At 40.8% G+C, this 20,164-nt stretch overlaps 1 protein-coding gene across 4 annotated transcripts in view; it reads left to right on the top strand.

Annotated features, from left to right (window-relative positions):
- Nucleotides 1–20,164, top strand: part of crebbpa (CREB binding protein a) — a 53,401-nt gene that overhangs the window by 19,786 nt on the left and 13,451 nt on the right. Inside the window, exons 3-19 of one of the 4 annotated variants that reach the window (XM_054780196.1) lie at nt 811–990; nt 5,480–5,738; nt 7,915–8,028; nt 8,325–8,591; nt 8,747–8,846; nt 9,031–9,168; nt 9,331–9,448; nt 9,560–9,731; nt 9,822–9,884; nt 10,710–10,831; nt 13,766–13,978; nt 14,621–14,953; nt 15,230–15,409; nt 16,355–16,520; nt 17,483–17,601; nt 17,888–18,127; nt 18,265–18,353. In XM_054780196.1, the coding sequence (XP_054636171.1) occupies nt 811–990; nt 5,480–5,738; nt 7,915–8,028; nt 8,325–8,591; nt 8,747–8,846; nt 9,031–9,168; nt 9,331–9,448; nt 9,560–9,731; nt 9,822–9,884; nt 10,710–10,831; nt 13,766–13,978; nt 14,621–14,953; nt 15,230–15,409; nt 16,355–16,520; nt 17,483–17,601; nt 17,888–18,127; nt 18,265–18,353 (2,873 nt within the window). The remainder of the gene's footprint in view (nt 1–810; nt 991–5,479; nt 5,739–7,914; nt 8,029–8,324; nt 8,592–8,746; nt 8,847–9,030; nt 9,169–9,330; nt 9,449–9,559; nt 9,732–9,821; nt 9,885–10,709; nt 10,832–13,765; nt 13,979–14,620; nt 14,954–15,229; nt 15,410–16,354; nt 16,521–17,482; nt 17,602–17,887; nt 18,128–18,264; nt 18,354–20,164) is intronic. The other 3 variants (XM_054780197.1, XM_054780198.1, XM_054780199.1) reach the window with 3 other exon arrangements.

Genomic DNA, 20,164 nt, shown 5'->3' with positions numbered 1-20,164 from the left:
GTTTCCTCACTGACTCGCGAGCAGTGCAGTATTTAAACAATTAGCAGCAATTCTGAAGTAAAGGAGATGTCATGAGATTAGAATTCAACTAAATTAGCCGCACCGCTGTATAAAATGCAGGGTTCAAAGTTTAAGAAAAAAGGAGCGGATTATCCATACATTTTCTATGCCGCTAATCCCCACTAGGGTAGCGGGTACGTGTTATGGTATGTTATTGGGTTTCAAAATGTTGACAATATTAAGTTTCAATTTTTTGGACAATAAACATTTCAAAACGTACCTGCATTGTTTTGTGGCTTGGTTAAATAAAAAAAAAAGTTTGTTTCTCCAGTCATTTTTTTTCATTGCAAAAGTAATTTTAAAATCGTGTCCCGTCCCGTTCTCGTGGACCCAATCCCGTGCAATGTCTCGTCTTGTGAGTTGGGTGTCTCATGACACCCTCATAACATGTGGCTCTGTTTTGTCTTTTGACTTGGCTTTTGCCAGTGCTTTACAGCTTGCTTGGGGATGTATGGTCACATTTAAAATACTGTAAGAATGTCACTTTTATAGAATTGGCTTTTTTATGTTAAAATGTAAATTTTTATATTTATCACACCACTTTATATATTTATTATGAGAACAATTAATAATAATAATGTAGTGAATCATTTTTGTGATGGTTGCCCTTTTTTTCTGTCTTGAGCACAGCCCCCACCATGTTTGTGCAAGTGCCTGCCGAGATTACTATCCGTTGATCTTGGAGTGACACATTGATTTTTAATAGCCATTTGGGTGTGTTTGTAAAAACAACTCATCTTCTTTCTTCAGATGGGCCTGGGTAGCAATGGGGGTCCATTTGTGACTCAGTCCTATGGACAGGGAGCGGCAGGGCCTGGCCAGCAGCTAAACCCGCAGCAGCAGCTCCAGAACAAGGCCACCCTTGCCAACAGTCTACCACCTTTCCCCAATGAACTCAAGGGGGCAGCTGTCACCAGTGTGCCAAACATGGTTAGTACCTGTCAAATTCAGTCTTAACCATACACTACAGTCCGTATTTCTGCACTATGACGGTTTTTGAGCTGGGGTTGGTGAATGTAAGACATTATATTATAATTACAGGGGGAGAAAAAAACGTATCACACCAATCCCTGCACTATTATCTAGGGCTGCAGCTATAGAATATTTTAGTAATCGAGGATGCTACTGAAAATTCTGATATTTTATCACTCAACCAAGAGAGTAAGACACACACTTCCCTGTTCTATTACACAGTATTGTCGGCTAGAAATGACCAGCTGCTGATTAGTGAGCTCAAATGTGTTTATTTTCCATCTTCTTAACTCACAGTGCTGTCTTTTTGCAGATGAAATTAACCCTGTAAGAAGTCAGGTTACCATCGTAGTAAACTAGCCGCACATTCGACAGTCACGGTTAAGACAAAGCCAGCCCTCCACATGGCTAACATTATGTTAGTAAAGTACATTGCCAACCATTCGGTGTCACTGAAGTGCGCTGCTATAGGTGACTCTGATGTGGTTCTTGTAACTCAAAAACTCTAGCCAGCAATCAACCTTTAGAAGACCATTTCACTTCTATGTACAACAGAAGACATGCAACCATTTCTTCACAGATCTGCTTGAATAGATGTGAGTTAAGGACGAGCACCGCCGATGTGGCTAATAACTTGAATCACATGCTGATGAGCGCAGGTGACATTTTTTGGCTCGCCAGTATTTCTCTATGAATGACTCGCACTCAAAAGAAATCTTATTGATTTGTGTTTTCGGATCACAAAGTCCTTCAGTTACGGCTGCCGCTCTGTGATTCAAGCACTAGTATAGTTCTGCAGCCTCTGTATTGGTTGGCAAAAACAGTGCACATAACAAATGCTCCTTTGTCAACATCAGGAGATTCGTCCACCTCAATTGTGTACCACACTGACTCGTAGATCCTTGTTAAGTGTGCCTTGACATCCTTTGCTATTTCATCAATTCATCTTGTGATGGTGCTATTCGAAAAAGGAACTTTTCCCAACTTTTTGACTTCTACCAAAAGTTCACTGCGAATTAGTGGCCCACTGATCATAGGCCCGGCCGATAGTATCAGTTGATATTCGGCAGTCGGCATCAGTCTTTTTCTTTTTTTAATCAGACGGCCGATCAGAGATCAATTTATAACAGTTTTTTGTTTTGTTCTGGTACAGTCACGCCTGTCTGTCTCCAGCATTGTCCCACCCACAGCGCCATCTGATTAGTTACACGCAGAGCCACAGCCAATCAGCAGTGAAAGCTCTGCATTCACTACGCTCACAGACATGGTGGAGAGGACAACAACTTTTACGGGTGAAGAAGCTCAGTTGAAGAAGCTCAGATATACACTCCTGATAAAAAAAAATTTTAAGGCCAGTTGGAAAATTGTAAGAATTTTCATTTTGCACAGTTGGATCTTAAGGAGGTTCTAAGTAGAGCTTCAAAATGCAAAAAGAAAAAATGGGAGTGAGGCACAACATTTTTTTTGAGTAAACAGTTTATTGCAAACAAGCATTAAAGTGAAATAGGCTCTTCGTAAGCAGATCAAAAGTTGAAGACCATAACTCAAAAAACCCACACAACACCTCTAAAATACAAACTTCACAGAGGGCATCCGCAGTCTGAAACTGTAAACTTCTCTTGCCATCCATCCCCAAATGTTCTCAATTGGATTTAGATCAGGGGAACACAAAGGATGGTGCAAAAGAGTAAGGGACCACTGAGAGACCTCTGGAAGAAGTCCTTTGTCATTGTTAACTGTTGCGCTGTCCTGTTGAAAAAGCCAGTCATTACCACACAGACGAGGGCCTTCAGTCATGAGGGATGCCCCCTGCAATAGCTCCACATAACCAGATGCCATTTGATGCCCCTGCACAACCTGAAGTTTCATTGAAGGAAAAAACACTCAAGATGATGGCACCCCCTCCAGTGTGCCGTGTGGAAAGCATCTTAGGTGGGATCTCCTTGTCATGCCAGTAACCGTTGGAAGCCATCAGGACTGTCAAGGTTACATTTTTAAGGTTACATTTTTTTTCTCATCATAGAATAAAACTTTCTTCCACCTTTCATTGTCCCAAATTCCTAATGGGCTATTCTGTGTCGGTGAAGCCGTTTTGTGTTCTTAGAACTCTTGTTGCAGATGGCGTCTGATGGTTATTGGACAGCGCTCGGCACCATTAACAACCTTCATTTGGGCTGAGGATCATCTTGTGTCTTCAGCCAATTGGCTCCGGGCCCATTAATCGTTTTTGTTTTTTTTTTCTAAGAAGTTTGAAATGACTGTCTTGCTGCGCTGCAAGAAACCTTGCTTATGCAGCTCAACAATCTGACCGTGTTCAAAGCACGGGGATAACATGCAAACTCCACACAGAGATGCCCAACGGAGATTCGAACCCAGATCTTCCAGATGCCCTGACTGCGTGGCCAACACACTAACCGCTTGGCCACCGTGCAGCCGGTTTTAAAGTTTAAAGTTCAGGTCTTTTAAAGTTTTGATTAGCTGATGAACAGCTGATTTCACTTTCATGTTTGTTTGCTCACTCTTTTTTTTTTTTACTAACTCCCATTTCTTCTTTTTGCATTTTTAAGCTCTACTTAGAACCTCCTTAAAATCCAACAGTGCAAAAAATAAATTCTTGCAATTTTTCAACTGGTCTTAAAATTTTGATCAGAAACGTATGTTTGTATCCCAGCTCTCTGGCAACACTGCAAACCCCCACAAGCAATCATCGTTAAAATGCGCCCAGCATAATGACCACTTCGATGGCACTTTCTTTTTTTGTCCTGCTCTTTGTAACTTTTTAGTCTTTCTGCCAATTAAAAAGATGAACACCGTGAGCCGTGCCATTACTGCAACCTCCTGCGACATGAAGTTTTGGCATTCTCTCCAAAACTTAAAAAAAAAAAATCTCATGATGTTTACAGGCGACTGCACAGAAGACAATATGCCAACAGGCGCCCTTGCAGGAAGTCTTGTTGTTATGATGTCACAACTCAAGGGCTACAGAGCATAAGGGCTGTAATAAACATCCCAGTCATCTACAATGCATAACCACTGCTAACGTTACTGTGAGCTCAATAACGTTCTGGAAACATAAGTGGCAGCTCTGCTCACTTGCAGTAAATAATCTAGCTAGACTAAAAATGCTTAGTATGTTTTAATTTATGGTATGTTTTATAAACTGCATAACTGCATGAATCCTAATGGCAAAATACAACCAATTAAATGTCTGCTCGTTACTGTACTCTGATGAATTGTAGTGCATGGAATAAGGTAACTAATTTGAGAAAATTAAAAGTTGGAGTTTGTATTATAAAAAAAATGTGTTGACAATATCGTCACTTTTACTGCAAATGAATATCCGCGCCAAATATCAGTTATCAGCCTTCTTGACTACTAAAAATTAGTATCGGTTCTGAAAAAAACATATCTGTCTATGTTTGCTGCAAATTTCCTTGCCAGCAGGCAAAGTCAACTCTTGGCCAATCATGAAGGGCATTAGCAATGCGGTTGGCTCCTAAACATTATACTAAAAATGATGCTTTCGATGCAGACACTTGAAGTGGTGGCCTTCAATAATTGTTTCTCTCCTTCAAGTTCATGTTTTTTCTTTCCAAATATTCCAAGGGCTTGCAGTTTAATGAAGGATGCTTTGACTTGATGGAGCAGTTTTGAGGGTTTCATGGTTTCGTTTTGTTTTGTTACGTTTCGTAATGTACAGAGCAGGGTTGGCGCATGAGATTCACCTGGTATTTTCTTTTAAATGCAGCTTTCTTTTTCTTGTCACTCTGCAACTCATTCAGTGTCTAATAATTTGCTCTTTCTCTTTTTTCAAAGTTCTTCCGTGACGTTTGTTTTGGGTAATTTTTGCTAGCTTACCTAGCGACACAATGATAGAAAAGGCGCAATACCAGTGTGACAGTATGATGTGCTGGCGGAAGTGGACTTTTTAAAAATGAGTCTCTGAAGGCTATAAAATAAAATGCACATAGTTTTTAAACTGGTTTGTTCTTTCTCACCCCTGCTGTACAGTACTGCATTATATCTTATTAAAGTACGCATGTATGTATTATTGTACAGTACTGCATGTACATTTGAACACATTTTTAAATGCTTATGAATGAGAAAGTACTGTATATCCAAACATTTGACTGGTCAGTGTTTCCTCACCAATGACATGTCGTAATTTTGACTCTGTGGGTTAGTTTGGAGTCTTTCTATTGCTTTCTGTTGTGAACATTTGTGGAAATTTAAGTGTGTAGGAGTGATTGCAGTACTGTCTGCCACGCTGACGCCACCCCAAAGCTGTAAAACACGGCTGGTGGTGTATATGTCAAACACCAATGGTCTGCTCTTATTTATTTTTTTAAATCACTTTTTTTTTTACATTACAAGATAATATCAGTATATTAACGATTTGATTTAATGCATCACAGCACTGATGTCTTTCCTTGTCTTTTTTCCCAAGCAGCAGCCCCAGCAACAGGCAGCCATGCTGTCTGCTGCCAGTGGTGGAGGTATGGCAGTGCCTTCAGCCGGCCCGACAGCTGACCCTGAGAAGCGCAAGCTGATCCAGCAGCAGCTGGTCCTGCTGCTCCATGCGCACAAGTGCCAGCGACGAGAGCAGGCCAATGGAGAGGTGCGAGCCTGTGACCTACCCCACTGCCGCACCATGAAGAACGTCCTCAACCATATGACCCACTGTCAAGCCGGGAAGTCATGCCAGGGTACGTTTGGACTACAGTGGAACCTCGGTTAACGTCGAAAATTTACGCCACAATTTTGCCTTGTTTTGATGCATTCTCCAGTTAGCGTACATTAGGTAGCTAAGCAAAATGGCAACAGGAACTGGAAGTGACTACATTATGTCGCCCGTCTGTAATGTCATCAGCAGTTGACTCTCAAATGTTAACACAAAACATGTTTTTATAGTTTTACAGTTATAGTTTTACATGCCTAAAACAATTCAAAATGCATATAAATGCCGAATAAAATGGATAAATGAATGTGTAGGTTACTTTTACCTTCATTGAAGATGTGACTGTTCCCAAGCATCCAATGTGGCAAGTAGATGAACTACTACCACCTTCCTGTGTTCAGTCACATCAGGAGTCATGTCTTCAATGAAGGGTGAAGTACCGTTAAACGTTCGTGTATTGCTTTCATTCATCATTTATATGTACAGTCAAACTTGTCTATAGCGGCCACTCGAGGGAGTCTGCAAAAGTGGCTGCTATAGACAGGTGGCCTCTATAGACAGGTTGGCATCCAGTTTGAATGTTGACCAGTAGAGGAAAAAAAAAAGAAAAAAAAAGGGGGGGAAAAAATAATAATGTTGACCAGTAGATGGCACTGCGGACTGCTGATAAAAGTTGTACAGCACTACTAGGCTTGTTATTATCATGGTTCATGGTTTTAATCCTGAACATGCATGAGTCAAACAGTAGCACATCACATAGTACAATTCACATTTTTGCATGTCCAAAAAGGAGTAGGAAGAAGCAAAGCTTATTTAATCCTACCCCTCATCAGTTTCACATCAGTTGCAATACATTTATTCACCTCTTGTTCTTCCAAGTGTACTTTGTAGGTCTACATGACAATGTACTGCAATCATAGCCAAGGTTTTTACTTACTAAAAGGAAGCTAGAGGCTTAATAATAACTGATAACTGATAAAATACTTCAATTAAGTACAACCGAACTCAGTTTTGCTCCCGCTGCCGCATGCATGCTAGCATATGTTTTTTTTTTTTATTGTAGCGTCGTTGGGAGCACGTCCTGTTCCCAGCCTACTTTGCGGTAATGTTTTGGTGCAAATGCTCTTAAAGTTACATGTTTGACCAGGAAATAGCAAGCTGAAAAGAAGACGGCTTTTTTATGTGGAACAACTGACAGTTTGTGTGGATCTTGTGAATGATTGTGACTGAGCTAGGACTCAGTAATTAAAGTCTACACACGATGCCTTCATTGATTGAAAAACCAAACTTTTTCATGCATGAAGCTTCTACTTGAGTTGGTAATTTGGCTGCTATATGCAGTCAGATATTGACCAAGGGAGACAAAATGGGTGGCTGCTGGCTGCGTTGGACAGGTGACTGCTATACACAGGGTCTATAACATGTAAATTTGCTGGGGGGGATTTTTCAGTGGCTGCTATAGGCAGGTGGCCCTTCTATAAAGGTGGCCGCTAAGACAGGTTTGACTGTATTTATAAACATTTAAAATTGTTTTCTGCATGTAAAACCATAATTGTAAAGCTATTTAAACATGTTTTTGGCTTTCTGGAACAGATAATTTGATTTCTTACGAGGAATATTGACACCCTGATTTAATTTTAGTTTTACACTTTTTACACAATTAATAAGAGCAGGGGTGTCACGAGATCTTGTGAGATTAAAACTTGACAGAATTTCTCATTAAGAAAGAAAATTGTCTCGTGAGCACTAGGCCTGGGACGATAATTGCTTTATCCAAGTCTTTAAAATGGCTGTCCAAACATCTGGAGTACACTAGTAAAATAAATTGCTCATAATTATAAATAATGGAAGGCCAAAGCTGGTTTATACTTTTGACATGTCATAAATTGCTAAACTTTCCAACATTAAGGAGTACCATATGCTTAATGTTAGTGTCTGTCAGTGTCTTTTGGAAGAAAAATGTATGTTAAAAGTATCTAATTCTCACTGATATGTGATGAAAATGAATATATCTTAATTGCATTGAATTCAATTCCACTTGCTGTAATTCAAATTCAATTCAACATCCTGCGGGGTGGAGTCGATTCAAATTCATTGCCATTGAATTGAATTCTGAATTTTGCACAGGCTCCATATAATATACATTTGAACTTTTTCATAATATTCTGTTTTTTAAATGCACCTGTATCTTGTTGTTTCTGCAGTGGCTCACTGTGCATCATCCAGACAGATCATCTCCCACTGGAAAAACTGCACACGGCACGACTGTCCGGTCTGCCTGCCATTGAAGAATGCCAGTGACAAGCGCACACAGCAGCGTAAGTAACAGGTTCATTGCCCCCATTGCTTGCTTGCTCAACTTAGGTTTGAAAATGGAAAAAAAAAAAAAAAAAAAACCACATTAAAATGACATGTGCTTATGCCCTTTCCCCTACAATGCAGATATGTATTGGTCTTGGCGCAGTTTCAATGTCATCTACTGTGATTTTGCAGTACTAAAGTGCAGGCAGTCGTCTTTCCCAGTGGTCAACAATGCAAATCGTTACCAACACAATCTGTATTGACGTATTTCTGTGTTGTTCACTGATTGCTTTGCTTTGACCCTTCTGTCTAGCCATGAGTTCCCCCAATGCCGGTCTCCAGAACCCCATGTCTGCAGTTGGTGTGGGCCAGTCCAGTGCTTCTTCTATCAATACCTCAACCCCTATAGACCCAAGCTCTATGCAGAGAGCCTACGCAGCACTTGGGCTGCCTTATGGTAGCCAAGCCACCGGGCATGCCCAGCCCCAGCAGGCCCCGGGTTCGGGGCCGCCTACGGGTGCACAGAATGCTCAGGCCCAGCAACAGCTTCCGCAGCAAATGAGAACCATCAATACACTTGGTAAAGTCATAAAGCATTCTTTTATTTGCTACTAGCAGTATGTCCAAGTTACAGTGACTTTATCGTCATGGAAATGTGTCCACATCAGCTATTTAGAGCCACGTTGAATGACAAAATCAAGACATTGATGTTTACTCACCTCATTGTCTTTACAGGTAATCAGAAGTCCCTTGCAGGTGCCACAATGGGTGTGACCACTTCAGAACAGACCAACTTACACACAGACTCTCTTCCCAACGCACTCAACACTAACAAGTGAGGCTTGATGGCTAACAACTACTGTATAGACACCAGTTGAGAATTTTCTGAGTTGTGGGCAACTACCTGAAATATTTAATGATTTTTTTTTTCCTCTGGATTTTGAAATCTTGCTTGTCAAATGTGGCAATATACAGTAATAATGTTTTTAATCCTGTCAATTGGGTTCTTTCACCTTCAGTCAGCTATTGTCAGATGGATCAGCTGTGGGCTCAATGGGCAATCTACCCACCGCAGCACCCATCTCCGCCACAGGCTCCAGGAAAGCCTGGCATGAGCATGTCACCCAGGACCTACGCAATCACCTTGTACACAAACTGTAAGTGCATGCCCTTATTGGGCCGTTGTGGCAACTGTCATGGTCATATTATTATAAACCAACCATGATACATTTTTGGTATTGTCTCCAATTTAATGAATTTATGACCTACTTTGTAAACAAATTGGAGGTTAGTTGTAACTCTGTAAACTCTTCCCACAGAGTGCAAGCCATATTTCCTACTCCTGACCCAGCAGCATTGAAGGACAGACGAATGGAGAACTTAGTTGCGTATGCCAGAAAGGTGGAGGGGGACATGTATGAGTCTGCGAATAGCCGGGTAGGTGCCTAAATTGCCTCCCCAAAGACCACCTGCATAAATGAATACCTCCCTCAGCCAGAACATTTGTAAGTGATCTTTTTGTCATAATATTGATTTCCTTTTGCATAGGATGAGTACTATCACTTCCTCGCTGAAAAAATCTATAAGATTCAAAAGGAACTGGAGGAGAAGAGGCGCTCACGACTGCAGAAGCAGATTATCAATCAGGCACCTATGGCAACCCAGGGCAACCAGCAGCCTTGCCTCCCACAGCCCAACACCTTGGGCCCCAGGCCACAGAGTATGCGCTTTCACTTTTATTTGCGAACTTAATATTGATGTTTGGTGATTTAAAGGAATATTCTGATTGTACAATTGTTTTGTTGCTTAGATGGACCTGTTCCTCTGCCTAACATCCCAAATCAAATCATGAACCGCATGCAGGTTTCACAAGGTATGTCCTCGCTTTTAGATAATCACCTGTATTGCATCATAGGGATGACCCAAACCACTTTTCATGTCTGGTGCTGATATCGGAACCAATACTGCAACTTTTGGCCAATCTGATAAGATACCAACCTTCTTTTCTCCTTTTTTTTATAGTAATAGATTTAGATAATTTATATGCATATGCTTCACTCAATATAGACATAAAAACACCATGTTCAAACTCTGCAACAGATATTTTGTTCCCCATAGGAAAAGACTAATATGACCACAGCCTGACTTCACTTAGGCAATACTGCTATTTTTTAATTAAACTTCAAGTGTATACAGCTTTGAATTGTATTTATGATTGGTCACCAGACACAGCAGCACCTTTCAAATATTTAAAATAAAACCTGAAAACGTTTAAATCTGAGGCTTAAAGCATGTGAAATAGGAATTCTAATTCCAGCGCACACTGAGATACTTCACACTCAATGTGGCCTATGCTTCAATGACATCCCAAAAATGTTGCAACTTTAACCAGAACTTAAATGATTATAAACTTAACATACAAATAATCGCATATACACTTGAAAATGTGCAAGAGCGCATAGTGCCTGCCGTCTTAAGTCTCCTCGTCCTCTTGTCAATAATAATGGGAGCTCTGCTGAAGAACCTCTCACACATGACAGAATGGCTATTGAATAGGCGTTTAACATTGCTGGTTTATTGCAATGCAAAATGTGAAACTACTTTTATATTAACAAAACATGAAAAAAGGTGTGAATTTGCTTTTAAATTGTTTGAGTGTGTCAATTGCTTAATGTGTCTTCCATTCTGTGTCTACCAGGAATCAACCAATTTAATCACATGGCTCTTCCCAACGCCCAGATGTCTCAAGCGACAATGGGGGCTCGAGCTGCCTCTCCAATGACCCACCCCCAACAAATAAACATGAGCTCTGTCCCAGCGGTAAGGTGGCCTGTCAACATGGGCACACGCTAGCGTATGATGACTTACCTGTATTAGTTTGCTCATATGTTATTAATAGGGCTGTAGCGATGTATTTGTACAATGATTTGATAAGAACCATGGAAAATGATACTTAATATTATAAGACAGTTTTTTCTGAAAGATGTGACATATAGAATATTAATACATACATATTCATATATACATTACCTCATTAACGTGAGTATAGTAGTATAGGATCCCTGCCTGTTTGCGGTTCGTCAGTCGGTCCACATATTAGTGAATTTCTTTTCTCTCTGCTTTAAATTCAAAATAGTTTTTTTTATAGTAACTGAAATAGAAAGTTGTTTAAAGTTCTCTTGACATGTGTTTGTCATACTGCTATAAACTATAAAATACGCGTGAAATTAAGTTGTGATTATCAGGCCCCCCCAGCGAGTTTTCTGAACCCAGACCTGCCACATGTACTCATTTTTTGTACTTGTACTTTTAGTATGTTTCGTTGCTCTCTGTACGCATTTGCGCTTTCAGGTTTGAGTTGCCATGGCAATCTGCACGTAGGTAGAGTGACAAGCACTAGGCGAATTACCGCCATGAACGGCCACCAAGAAAGACAAATATTCACAACAATAATAACATCCACTGATATTTTTTGTGATGAATAGTTATTAACACATTAACACATTGTACATTGTTACTCCACACATGTATACGTTAGTTTTTCAACATGTACAAAATATCGGCTGGCACTTTTCAGTTTTGGCAGCCGGAGCTGTCTTTGCTTACTTCTTGACAAAGCAGCTCATCGAGCATCTGATATTACACTGGGCCTGTCTTCTACTAAGAATTTTCATTGTCAAATCTGATTTGTTAGCTTTTGTCCATAGTCGGGAAATACTCAAATGTGCATTAAAAAAAAAAAAACATTTTAAGAACAGAGCTATTGATGATTCCTGCGAGCAGATCTCATTCGTGACTTTTTCCAATGAATGAATGTCTAACCAGGTTTAAACACTCAATACATGGTAGGTGTGCAACAACTGGACCTTCATTTATTTAATGACATAGAAAGCAAGATTAAACCAAACCGAAACACGGTCACTGTCGGCAAGTGGGCATTCGTACATCAGCAAAGTGCGCCTAAAATAGGAACGACATGGCCTAAAAAACAACAAATTGCTAAAACTCTGTTAGAAGCCCAATTTATCGCATTCAAATTCAGTCACGATTAAAATGAAGTTGCTGTAACTGCTTTACCTGTTTTAAATGGTACGCCATGGTGGTGGCTGTCGTGTGATATGTAAGAAGCTGCTGACACAAGTTGCACTTCACTTTCTGGAGTCACCTTTGACCTTTTCAAAATACTTCCTCACTTTGGATGATTTATTTTTTTAAGTAACCATTCTGAGCCAATGAGTCCGTCGATGTTGTCGGTCTTTGTAACGTTCAAAGCTAGCACTCACCTCAGCTCCTTTGGATTTTGCCACTGAAAAGTGGATGATTTGTGTCTTCTGTTTAACACAAATGTAATTTTCAGTTCTTTATTAACACAAATTAGGCTGTTTTGTATCAAAAGAGGTTATAACAAAAGCAAAGACATTCTTTGTCAAAATGTGTGCTCAGCAGTAGCTGTGGCCACCCCTCATGTCATCAGAATGGTACAATCTTGATCACATGACATTTTTATGAGTCGACGGCGAGATTGATAGTCGCATGAGACTCCTCCGAATTGAGTCGTTCTAAGACACCCCAAAAAACAGCCACAACAGGTACAGTATGTTGTTTGAGTGGCAGTGATTGACACTGACAGATCTATGCAGAGACTGCATGATACAAGATGAGTGAGGAGCAGCCCCTATTTAGCTAGTTTTTAAATTTTGCATGAAAACACGTATTTTCAGAATGGTGCATTATATCTCATAGAAAAACATTTGGACTTACTTACGGCCACCTTGGCACGCTTTTCAACGATTGAATTTCTTCTGGGTTTTTGACATTATGTTTGCTTGTTTCCATCTGAGTCAGTGCTTGTGTTGCAAAGATAGTCGTGACAGTTGATGGTAGAAGCATCCTCCCGTAATATTCAGTCCCAAAAGTTTCCTTTATCTGAAGCACATTATCAAAACAACTGTCCTTGAATGTGTCGAACATAATGCACGTCTGTCACACCTGCAAATAATCTGACACAATTGGTGTCTTTAGGAAAGTGTTTCAACAAAAACCCGCTGCACAACAAATCAAATCAAAATCATAATATCAAAAAATATGTAACAGAAAATCAAACAATATGAAAACGTACTTTTCATTAATGTGAATATTATAACTGTGTTTTTCATGTTGTTTTCATGCATAGTTCCAGGAAGAGAGGGTTCTCGACATAACGTTGCTTCCTCTTTCTTCTCCAGTCTCCCACAGTATTGTTTTTTAATGGCGAAAAATGTATATATGTGTTATATATGTGTTATCAGTGTTATTTTGCATGGCAAAAATGACAAAATCAACATGTTTTGGTGTCACGAGCACTATCTGCAGGGGGAAAAAAAAGTCTTGCAGCTTTAAATACAGCAGAAGGTGCGGTCTCGCAAGTCATTTCACTCAATATTTTCCAGCAGGAAGATGCTTTGGCAAGACATGATGTTGTGTAACTGCACGTTTTGTTTGTACAATACTGTATGCCCGTATTGTGTTTCTTAAAATTTAATTTAAATTTTGTTTAATACACTTGGTTAAAGTGTATAAATAAAAATCCATTATTTTTGTATTTTCCCCTCTCATGGGGGGCAGGAATAGCATGGATCTACTATATACCACTCACATTTCAGCAACCATTTAATTCTATCTTATATATAATATATCGTCCTAGGCATGTTAGTAATACAAGTGAACGTTAATCCTGTTGATGTGGTAACAGTCCTGTCTTTTTTCGCTGTCCAGGTGGGCATGTCACCCTCCAGAATGCCTCAAGCCCAGGGTATGATTGCTAGTCACAACAGTGGCAACATGGTGGGACAAACAGCCAATCAGGGACAGTTTATGGCTCAGACTCAGTTCCCTCCAGGATCTACTGCTGTCTCTGCAACAGGAGCTATGAATGTCACTTTGGCACCTGGTATGGGTCAGCCACAAGCACAGGCTGCTGTGACCCAGGTGAGACATAATGATTGTTGTGCATATGAATGTAGTAAAGCCCCATAACTTATTGCATTGTGTGAGTTATTGCATTATATTGTTTCATGAACCTCCCTAATTCCAATTCTAATCACCTCGACGTTGCACACATCGATGAAAAAGTTGGATGAGTGGTTTTGCAAATCATTTTTGCCTACATGACATTGAGTTGATTGTAAATGTGATGCTTGCATGGTCTGAAAACAATTTCCTTTCCCATGCATGTCCCAAGTGTCTTCAACATGTTACTGCGTCATTCATATTAAATGTTTATGGCATCGAGAGAGGTCAGCCTGCACGTAACTCCTGATATTGATAATGACTGTGAAACTTGTCAGCACCCACTGCAGGCGTGTGTGAACATCCAATGTTGTTTTTGTTATGAAAATTTGTGTTTTGAAATAATTGCATTTCATTTACAGTTGTGAAGCACAATTTTGCTCTTTGACCAATCACATGACTAGATTTTAGATTTGGTTTGTTCTCATTCCAAGGTGCTTTCTAAGCCAAAATGGTGGTGTTGTGTGTCTGGTGTGGCGATTGTCTGTCTGATCTGTTAACTTTGTCTGTCTGCCTATCTTGTGTGCTTGTCCGCCTTCCTTTTGTGTGTGTCTTCTCCAGCACCAACAGCAGCAGCAGCAGCAGCAGAGCGCTAACCTCCCCATGAATGCACTTGGCCCTTCGCTGGGCCCTCAACTAGTCTCCTCCCAAACCCCCTTGCTCTCAACTCCTCCGCCTGCTGCCTCCTCTGCCTCCACAGCTGGGGCTGGCACTAACCTGTCCCTCCCCCAGTCGTCCAGCCGTAGCGCCACTCCCACCCAGTCTGGTCTTACACCTACCCAAGGTGCCACCCCACCCTGCCCCACTCAACCCCAAACCCAACCCCTGGAACTCCCCTCAACAGCACAGACGCAGCCCCTGCCTCAACCCTTGCCTCAGCCCCCTACCACACCGGTGAGCCTGAGCTTCTACGCATGCCCTCAACTCTGACCCCTGCAAACTCGCTGTCTATCCACCCGTGCCATCATCTTCACCTCATTCTTTGATAACTGCATCTCACCAGTATTTGTAGCATCCATTGCAACTGGATAGTTGCACTTTTTTCCACTTGTGGAAGCCATGAAATGTATATGGGATGTGTTCATCTATGTTGTAGTTTCAGCTCTGCATGCAGCTACCCAGTTGATCTGCCCCATGTACATCACATCTTTTTCTTTCTTTTGGGTGCAGTTGTCTCAACCAGGGCCCAATCTGGACAACCGGGTGCCTACGCCGGCCTCGGCTGCTAGCGCTGACCTTCACTCACAGCATGCCACAGCAGATCTGCCTGTCAAGGAGGTCAAAGTTGATGCACATCATGAACAACAGGAGTTTGAGGCCGCTGGCGGCAAAACTGAACCCAAGATGGAGGTGGGTTTAGACTATAACTTTAACTGCACTTTATATGATTTATTGGTGTGTTTTGATTCTTGATTCTTCGCATTGGAAATACTGTCCTGATCAATATTTAAGACCATTTGAAAAATGTCATTAGTGTAGAATTAACATTTTGCACTACTGGATCTTATGGAGATTATGGGGCTTTTAAGTGCAGAAAGAAGAAATGGGAGTGAGACAAAAAAAAAAAATCAGAGCAAGCAATTTATTGCAAACAACCATTGAACTGAAATAGGCTGTTCATTAGCTGATCCAAAATATACCACAGCCTTCAAAAACCAAAGTCTTGGCAAAAATGTGGCTTCAATGTCACTTTCTGTCAGGTATTCACACTGGCAAAGGCAAAATGGTCATGTTGTAGACCCAAAAAAAATTACACCGACCCTGATTCAGAGGATTCAATTGGCTGTCCATCAAGATACAGGACGTTCCTCGGCCCAAATGAAGGTTGTTACTGTTGCAGAGTGCAGTCAATAACCATCAGACGGCATCTGCGAGAGAAGGGTTTCAAGAAAAAAAACATCTTGAAAGGCCTCTCGTCTCCTTAAACGCCACAAAATTGCTTGTTTGATAATAAAAAGCATTCATTAAAGTAATTGAAAGTTAAATAAATCTTTCTGTAAAACACCTTTGTGTCCCACATGACAACATGGACACCTGCGGCTTATAGACAATTGTGGTCTGTATGTACAAATCTTTTTTTCCTCTTTTAAACTCACTGCTTATATTCAGGTGCGCTCAATACTGTGGAAATTACAGTATACTGTCTGTTACTGTGAAATGTGCTGGATTTGGCATCTTTTAAATAGTTTTTAACTGTTATGCAGACCACAATCTTTTCAAATTGGCTAAAGTCAATGCTCAACTCTGCCATTCCACAGTATATATTTTTTTTCATGTTTGTCTTTGTCTTTGTAGACTGATGAAGACGCAAGTTCCTCATTGGCAAAGAAGGAGGAGCCAGAGGTGAAGCAGGAGCCAATGGAGGTCGAGGAGAAAAAGCTTGACCTGAAGGCAGAGTCCAAAGAAGAGGAAGTAGAGGGAACCAACAGAACGACCTCCTCATCCCCCTCTCGGAAGAAAGGTCAGTCTCCAATGCCATGCAAATTTATGTCTAGAAGAAGATTGGGGGTGGGCTACACCGATGATAATTTAATGTCAGCTTCTGTTGAGTGGTGATGATTTGTCTGGGAAACTATTTTAACAACAAAAACACAGATTTTAATTTATTCACGAAGCACACAGTTTTAGATTAGAAGGCTCTATTTGTCTGTCAATCGAATCACAAAAATCACACCATTATTCCATAATAGAAAGGCTGGAAAAGACTTTTATTTTCCAATGTCTTAATCTTTGTCTTTGTTCTCTGGTCATTTCAAGCAAGACTGATTTTGTATATCAAAAGCCGTAGTGTATACTGTACAGGCCGGACACACCTTCTCATTCAATGCGTTTTCTTTATTTTCATGACTATTTACATTGTAGATTGTCAAAACTATGAATGAACACGTGGAATCATGTACTTAACCAAAAAATTTGAAATAACTCTTATATTTACTTACTTATATTTTAGACATTAGTTTGTCTAATGTTTTTTTGATAGCCCTGCAAACCCTTGGTGTTCTCTCAATGAGCTTCATGAGGTAGTCACCTGAAATCGTTTTCACTTCACAGGTGTGCCTTGTCAGGGTTGCTTAGTGGAATTTGTTGTCTTATTAATGGGGTTGGGACCATGGGTTTGTATTGTGTGTGTGTGTGTGTGTGTGTGTGTGTGTGTGTGTGTGTGTGTGTAGTGCGTGTGCGTCCAAACTTTTGGCCTGTACTGTACATGACCACTGTATCATAGAAATAGTGAATTAGCTTGCAATTCATCTACAGCTCTCAATGCATACTTGATAGGACCGGCCTGTATGTACTACTAAGTCACAAACAAACAAACAAACATTTTGTCTGTCCATTTCATTTTTATGTACAGGTAACATTTTTTTTTATCTTATTGCATGCATGTAATGTTTTTTATTATTATTATTATTTCTCTTCCTCCAGTCTTTAAGCCAGAGGAGTTGCGCCAGGCTCTGATGCCGACTTTGGAATCGCTCTACAGACAGGATTCAGAGTCACTGCCTTTCAGACAGCCAGTAGATCCCATGCTACTGTGTATTCCGGTAGGTAGCAAACGGGTCTCCGGTTTCCTCTTAAAAATCAAACCTTCGATCATGTGTGATAACTACGATGCAGTTTGTGTTTTTAGAGATGGGCCTAATTAACACATTTTTTCATCCGAAACCATCATGTGAAATTTGAGCGTTTTATAGTTAATCAACAAAAAGTAGCATAATAGAATGAATACTATTGTAGGTCTATTTTGCACTAGAAAATGGAACTTAGCAGCATCAATGTTTTTGCTGCTGTGCTCTGTAACACAAAACCTGTCCTTTTATCTTTTTGTAGGACTACTTTGACATTGTTAAAAACCCAATAGATCTATCCACAATAAAACGCAAACTGGACACAGGCCAATACCAAGATCCTTGGCAATACGTTGATGATGTCTGGCTAATGTTCAACAATGCGTGGCTATACAACCGCAAGACATCCCGTGTGTACAAGTGCTGCTCCAAGCTGGCTGAGGTGTTCGAGGCGGAGATAGACCCTGTCATGCAAAGCCTGGGCTACTGCTGTGGGAGAAAGGTATGGTGAAGCTGGCAAAGTAATTGATATAACGTCGATGGCGAAACATACCATGACACTGACACACATTTACATGTCCAAGCTTAACTTTAAATATTAATTTTGTAATGGTAAATTCTTTGTTCATTTTTTTGCAGTATGAATTTTCCCCTCAAACACTGTGCTGCTATGGGAAACAGCTATGCACCATTCCAACTGGAGGCACATACTACAGTTATCAGAACAGGTATTGATCGTACATATTCTGTGTTGTGACGGGCTACAAATGCAACTATTTGAATAACATTATCTATGACCTGCTGTCTGTCGTTCAGTAATCTTTCAAACTACATATTTGTTTTGCTGTATTTTGTGTTATGTTTATTGGTAATGAACATACGCATACTGTACAACAGGAGAATACGTAGGCGCAGTAATACGTACACCGACTAATATGCTTCTGATCAAAACATTTTTAAGACCAGTTGAAAAATTGCAAGAATTTCAATTTTGCACTTTTGGATCTTAAGGAGGGTCTAAGTAGAGCTTCACAATGCAAAAACAAGAAATGCCAGTGAGACAAACAATTTTAATAAGCAATTTATTCCAAACAATCATTAAAGTAAAATAGGCTGATCAAAAGTTAAAGACCACAGCCTTTAAAAGCCAAAATCTTGGCATCAATGTCACTTTCTCTCATGTATTGACACTATCAAGATGTCTTGATGGCAAATGCAAAAAAGCTTTCTCTTTTTCAACTCGGCCCGTTTGTTTAGCTGCATGAGCAAGGCCCCTCTCTGTGCGCCATTGCTGCTAAGGTTGGATGCAGTAAGACAAGTCATTGTAAACTTAAAAGATCCTGAGCCTTATGGAACAAAAAAGAGAATGGCCTTTGCTTGTCACTTATACAGAGGTACCAGCGAAATTGTGCAATCACCCATCCGTGCATATACAACATACTATACAACAGTGGTCTTCAACATTTTGTTCTTGTGAGAGCTACTTTTACGAAATGAAAATGGCCGTGTTAGTGATCCGTGCTATAAAATATGACTGGGGGTAGACAGGACAGGATGACTGGGCGATGAAAGGGGAGAACAAGAGGAGAGGGGATAAGGAAAAAAAGCAAGTCCAAAACTCTGCTCCTATGGGAGAGTACAGCGTGGGACTGGCAAAAAAACTCAGCAACATGGGCACAAATAAGCACACTTTAAAACATAGAAACTTGAAACTAGCACCAGGGGAGGGGAAAAGGGGGTGTGGAGGTGTTCCAGCGCAGGTCGGCAAACAGCCACTCGTCGCAGCCGGCACATGCCATGGACCCCGCCTGTCAGCACTGTTGGAATGGGGGAGGGGGTAGCATGTGTAGCATGTGTGTGAGTATCCTTGTATGCGTGTGTAGGCCTGGGGAAGTCACAACGTTGAGCGCACAATCCTGGTGCCTTAGTCCACAAGATGGCATCGTGACATCACAGCAGTTGCCATGGAGATGACCATGAAGTGGCCTAGACAGAGTCAACAATCAACAGGTGTCAGCGAAGAAGCGGGGTGAAGGATCCAGAGCGTCTCAATGCAGCGGTCTCCCGTAGAAGGCTTTTAGCAGCGACTTTGGCCAGGAGCCGATGCCGGCGGGTGGGGGAAAGCCGAAATGCAGATTAGATTGTTTGTTTGTTTGTTTGGGTTAGTGCGAGTAGCCCCATTTCAATAGACTCGGCTACTCTGTTTGTCCATTCTGGTCCCTCGGTTGATCTACAGTATATGATGGTGAGCTATATGGTCTTCTGAATATTTTGTGATATACCAGGGTAGTGCCTAAACCCAATCAGCAACAGTCCTGTTATCATGGTTCCGAATAGGTAGATGTTTTTGATTTCCTCAACGAAAAGAATTGCCAGGCACGTGACTCTCCACTTCCCCCAATTGCCCATCACGTAGCCGGCGTTGAACGTTCCGTCAGTGCAAACAGGTTCTCCTGAACATAAGTTTCTCGTGTCGAAGATTTTGTCAATTTCGTGGCAAGACCATTTATAACGAATTCCATGACTTTGATTTGGAGAG

This window comes from Dunckerocampus dactyliophorus, chromosome 6 (genome assembly GCF_027744805.1).
Source record: "Dunckerocampus dactyliophorus isolate RoL2022-P2 chromosome 6, RoL_Ddac_1.1, whole genome shotgun sequence".
Taxonomy (NCBI): domain Eukaryota; kingdom Metazoa; phylum Chordata; class Actinopteri; order Syngnathiformes; family Syngnathidae; genus Dunckerocampus; species Dunckerocampus dactyliophorus.
The sequence above is the reverse complement of the archived record's forward strand: the minus strand, read 5'-3'. Positions and strand labels throughout refer to the sequence as shown.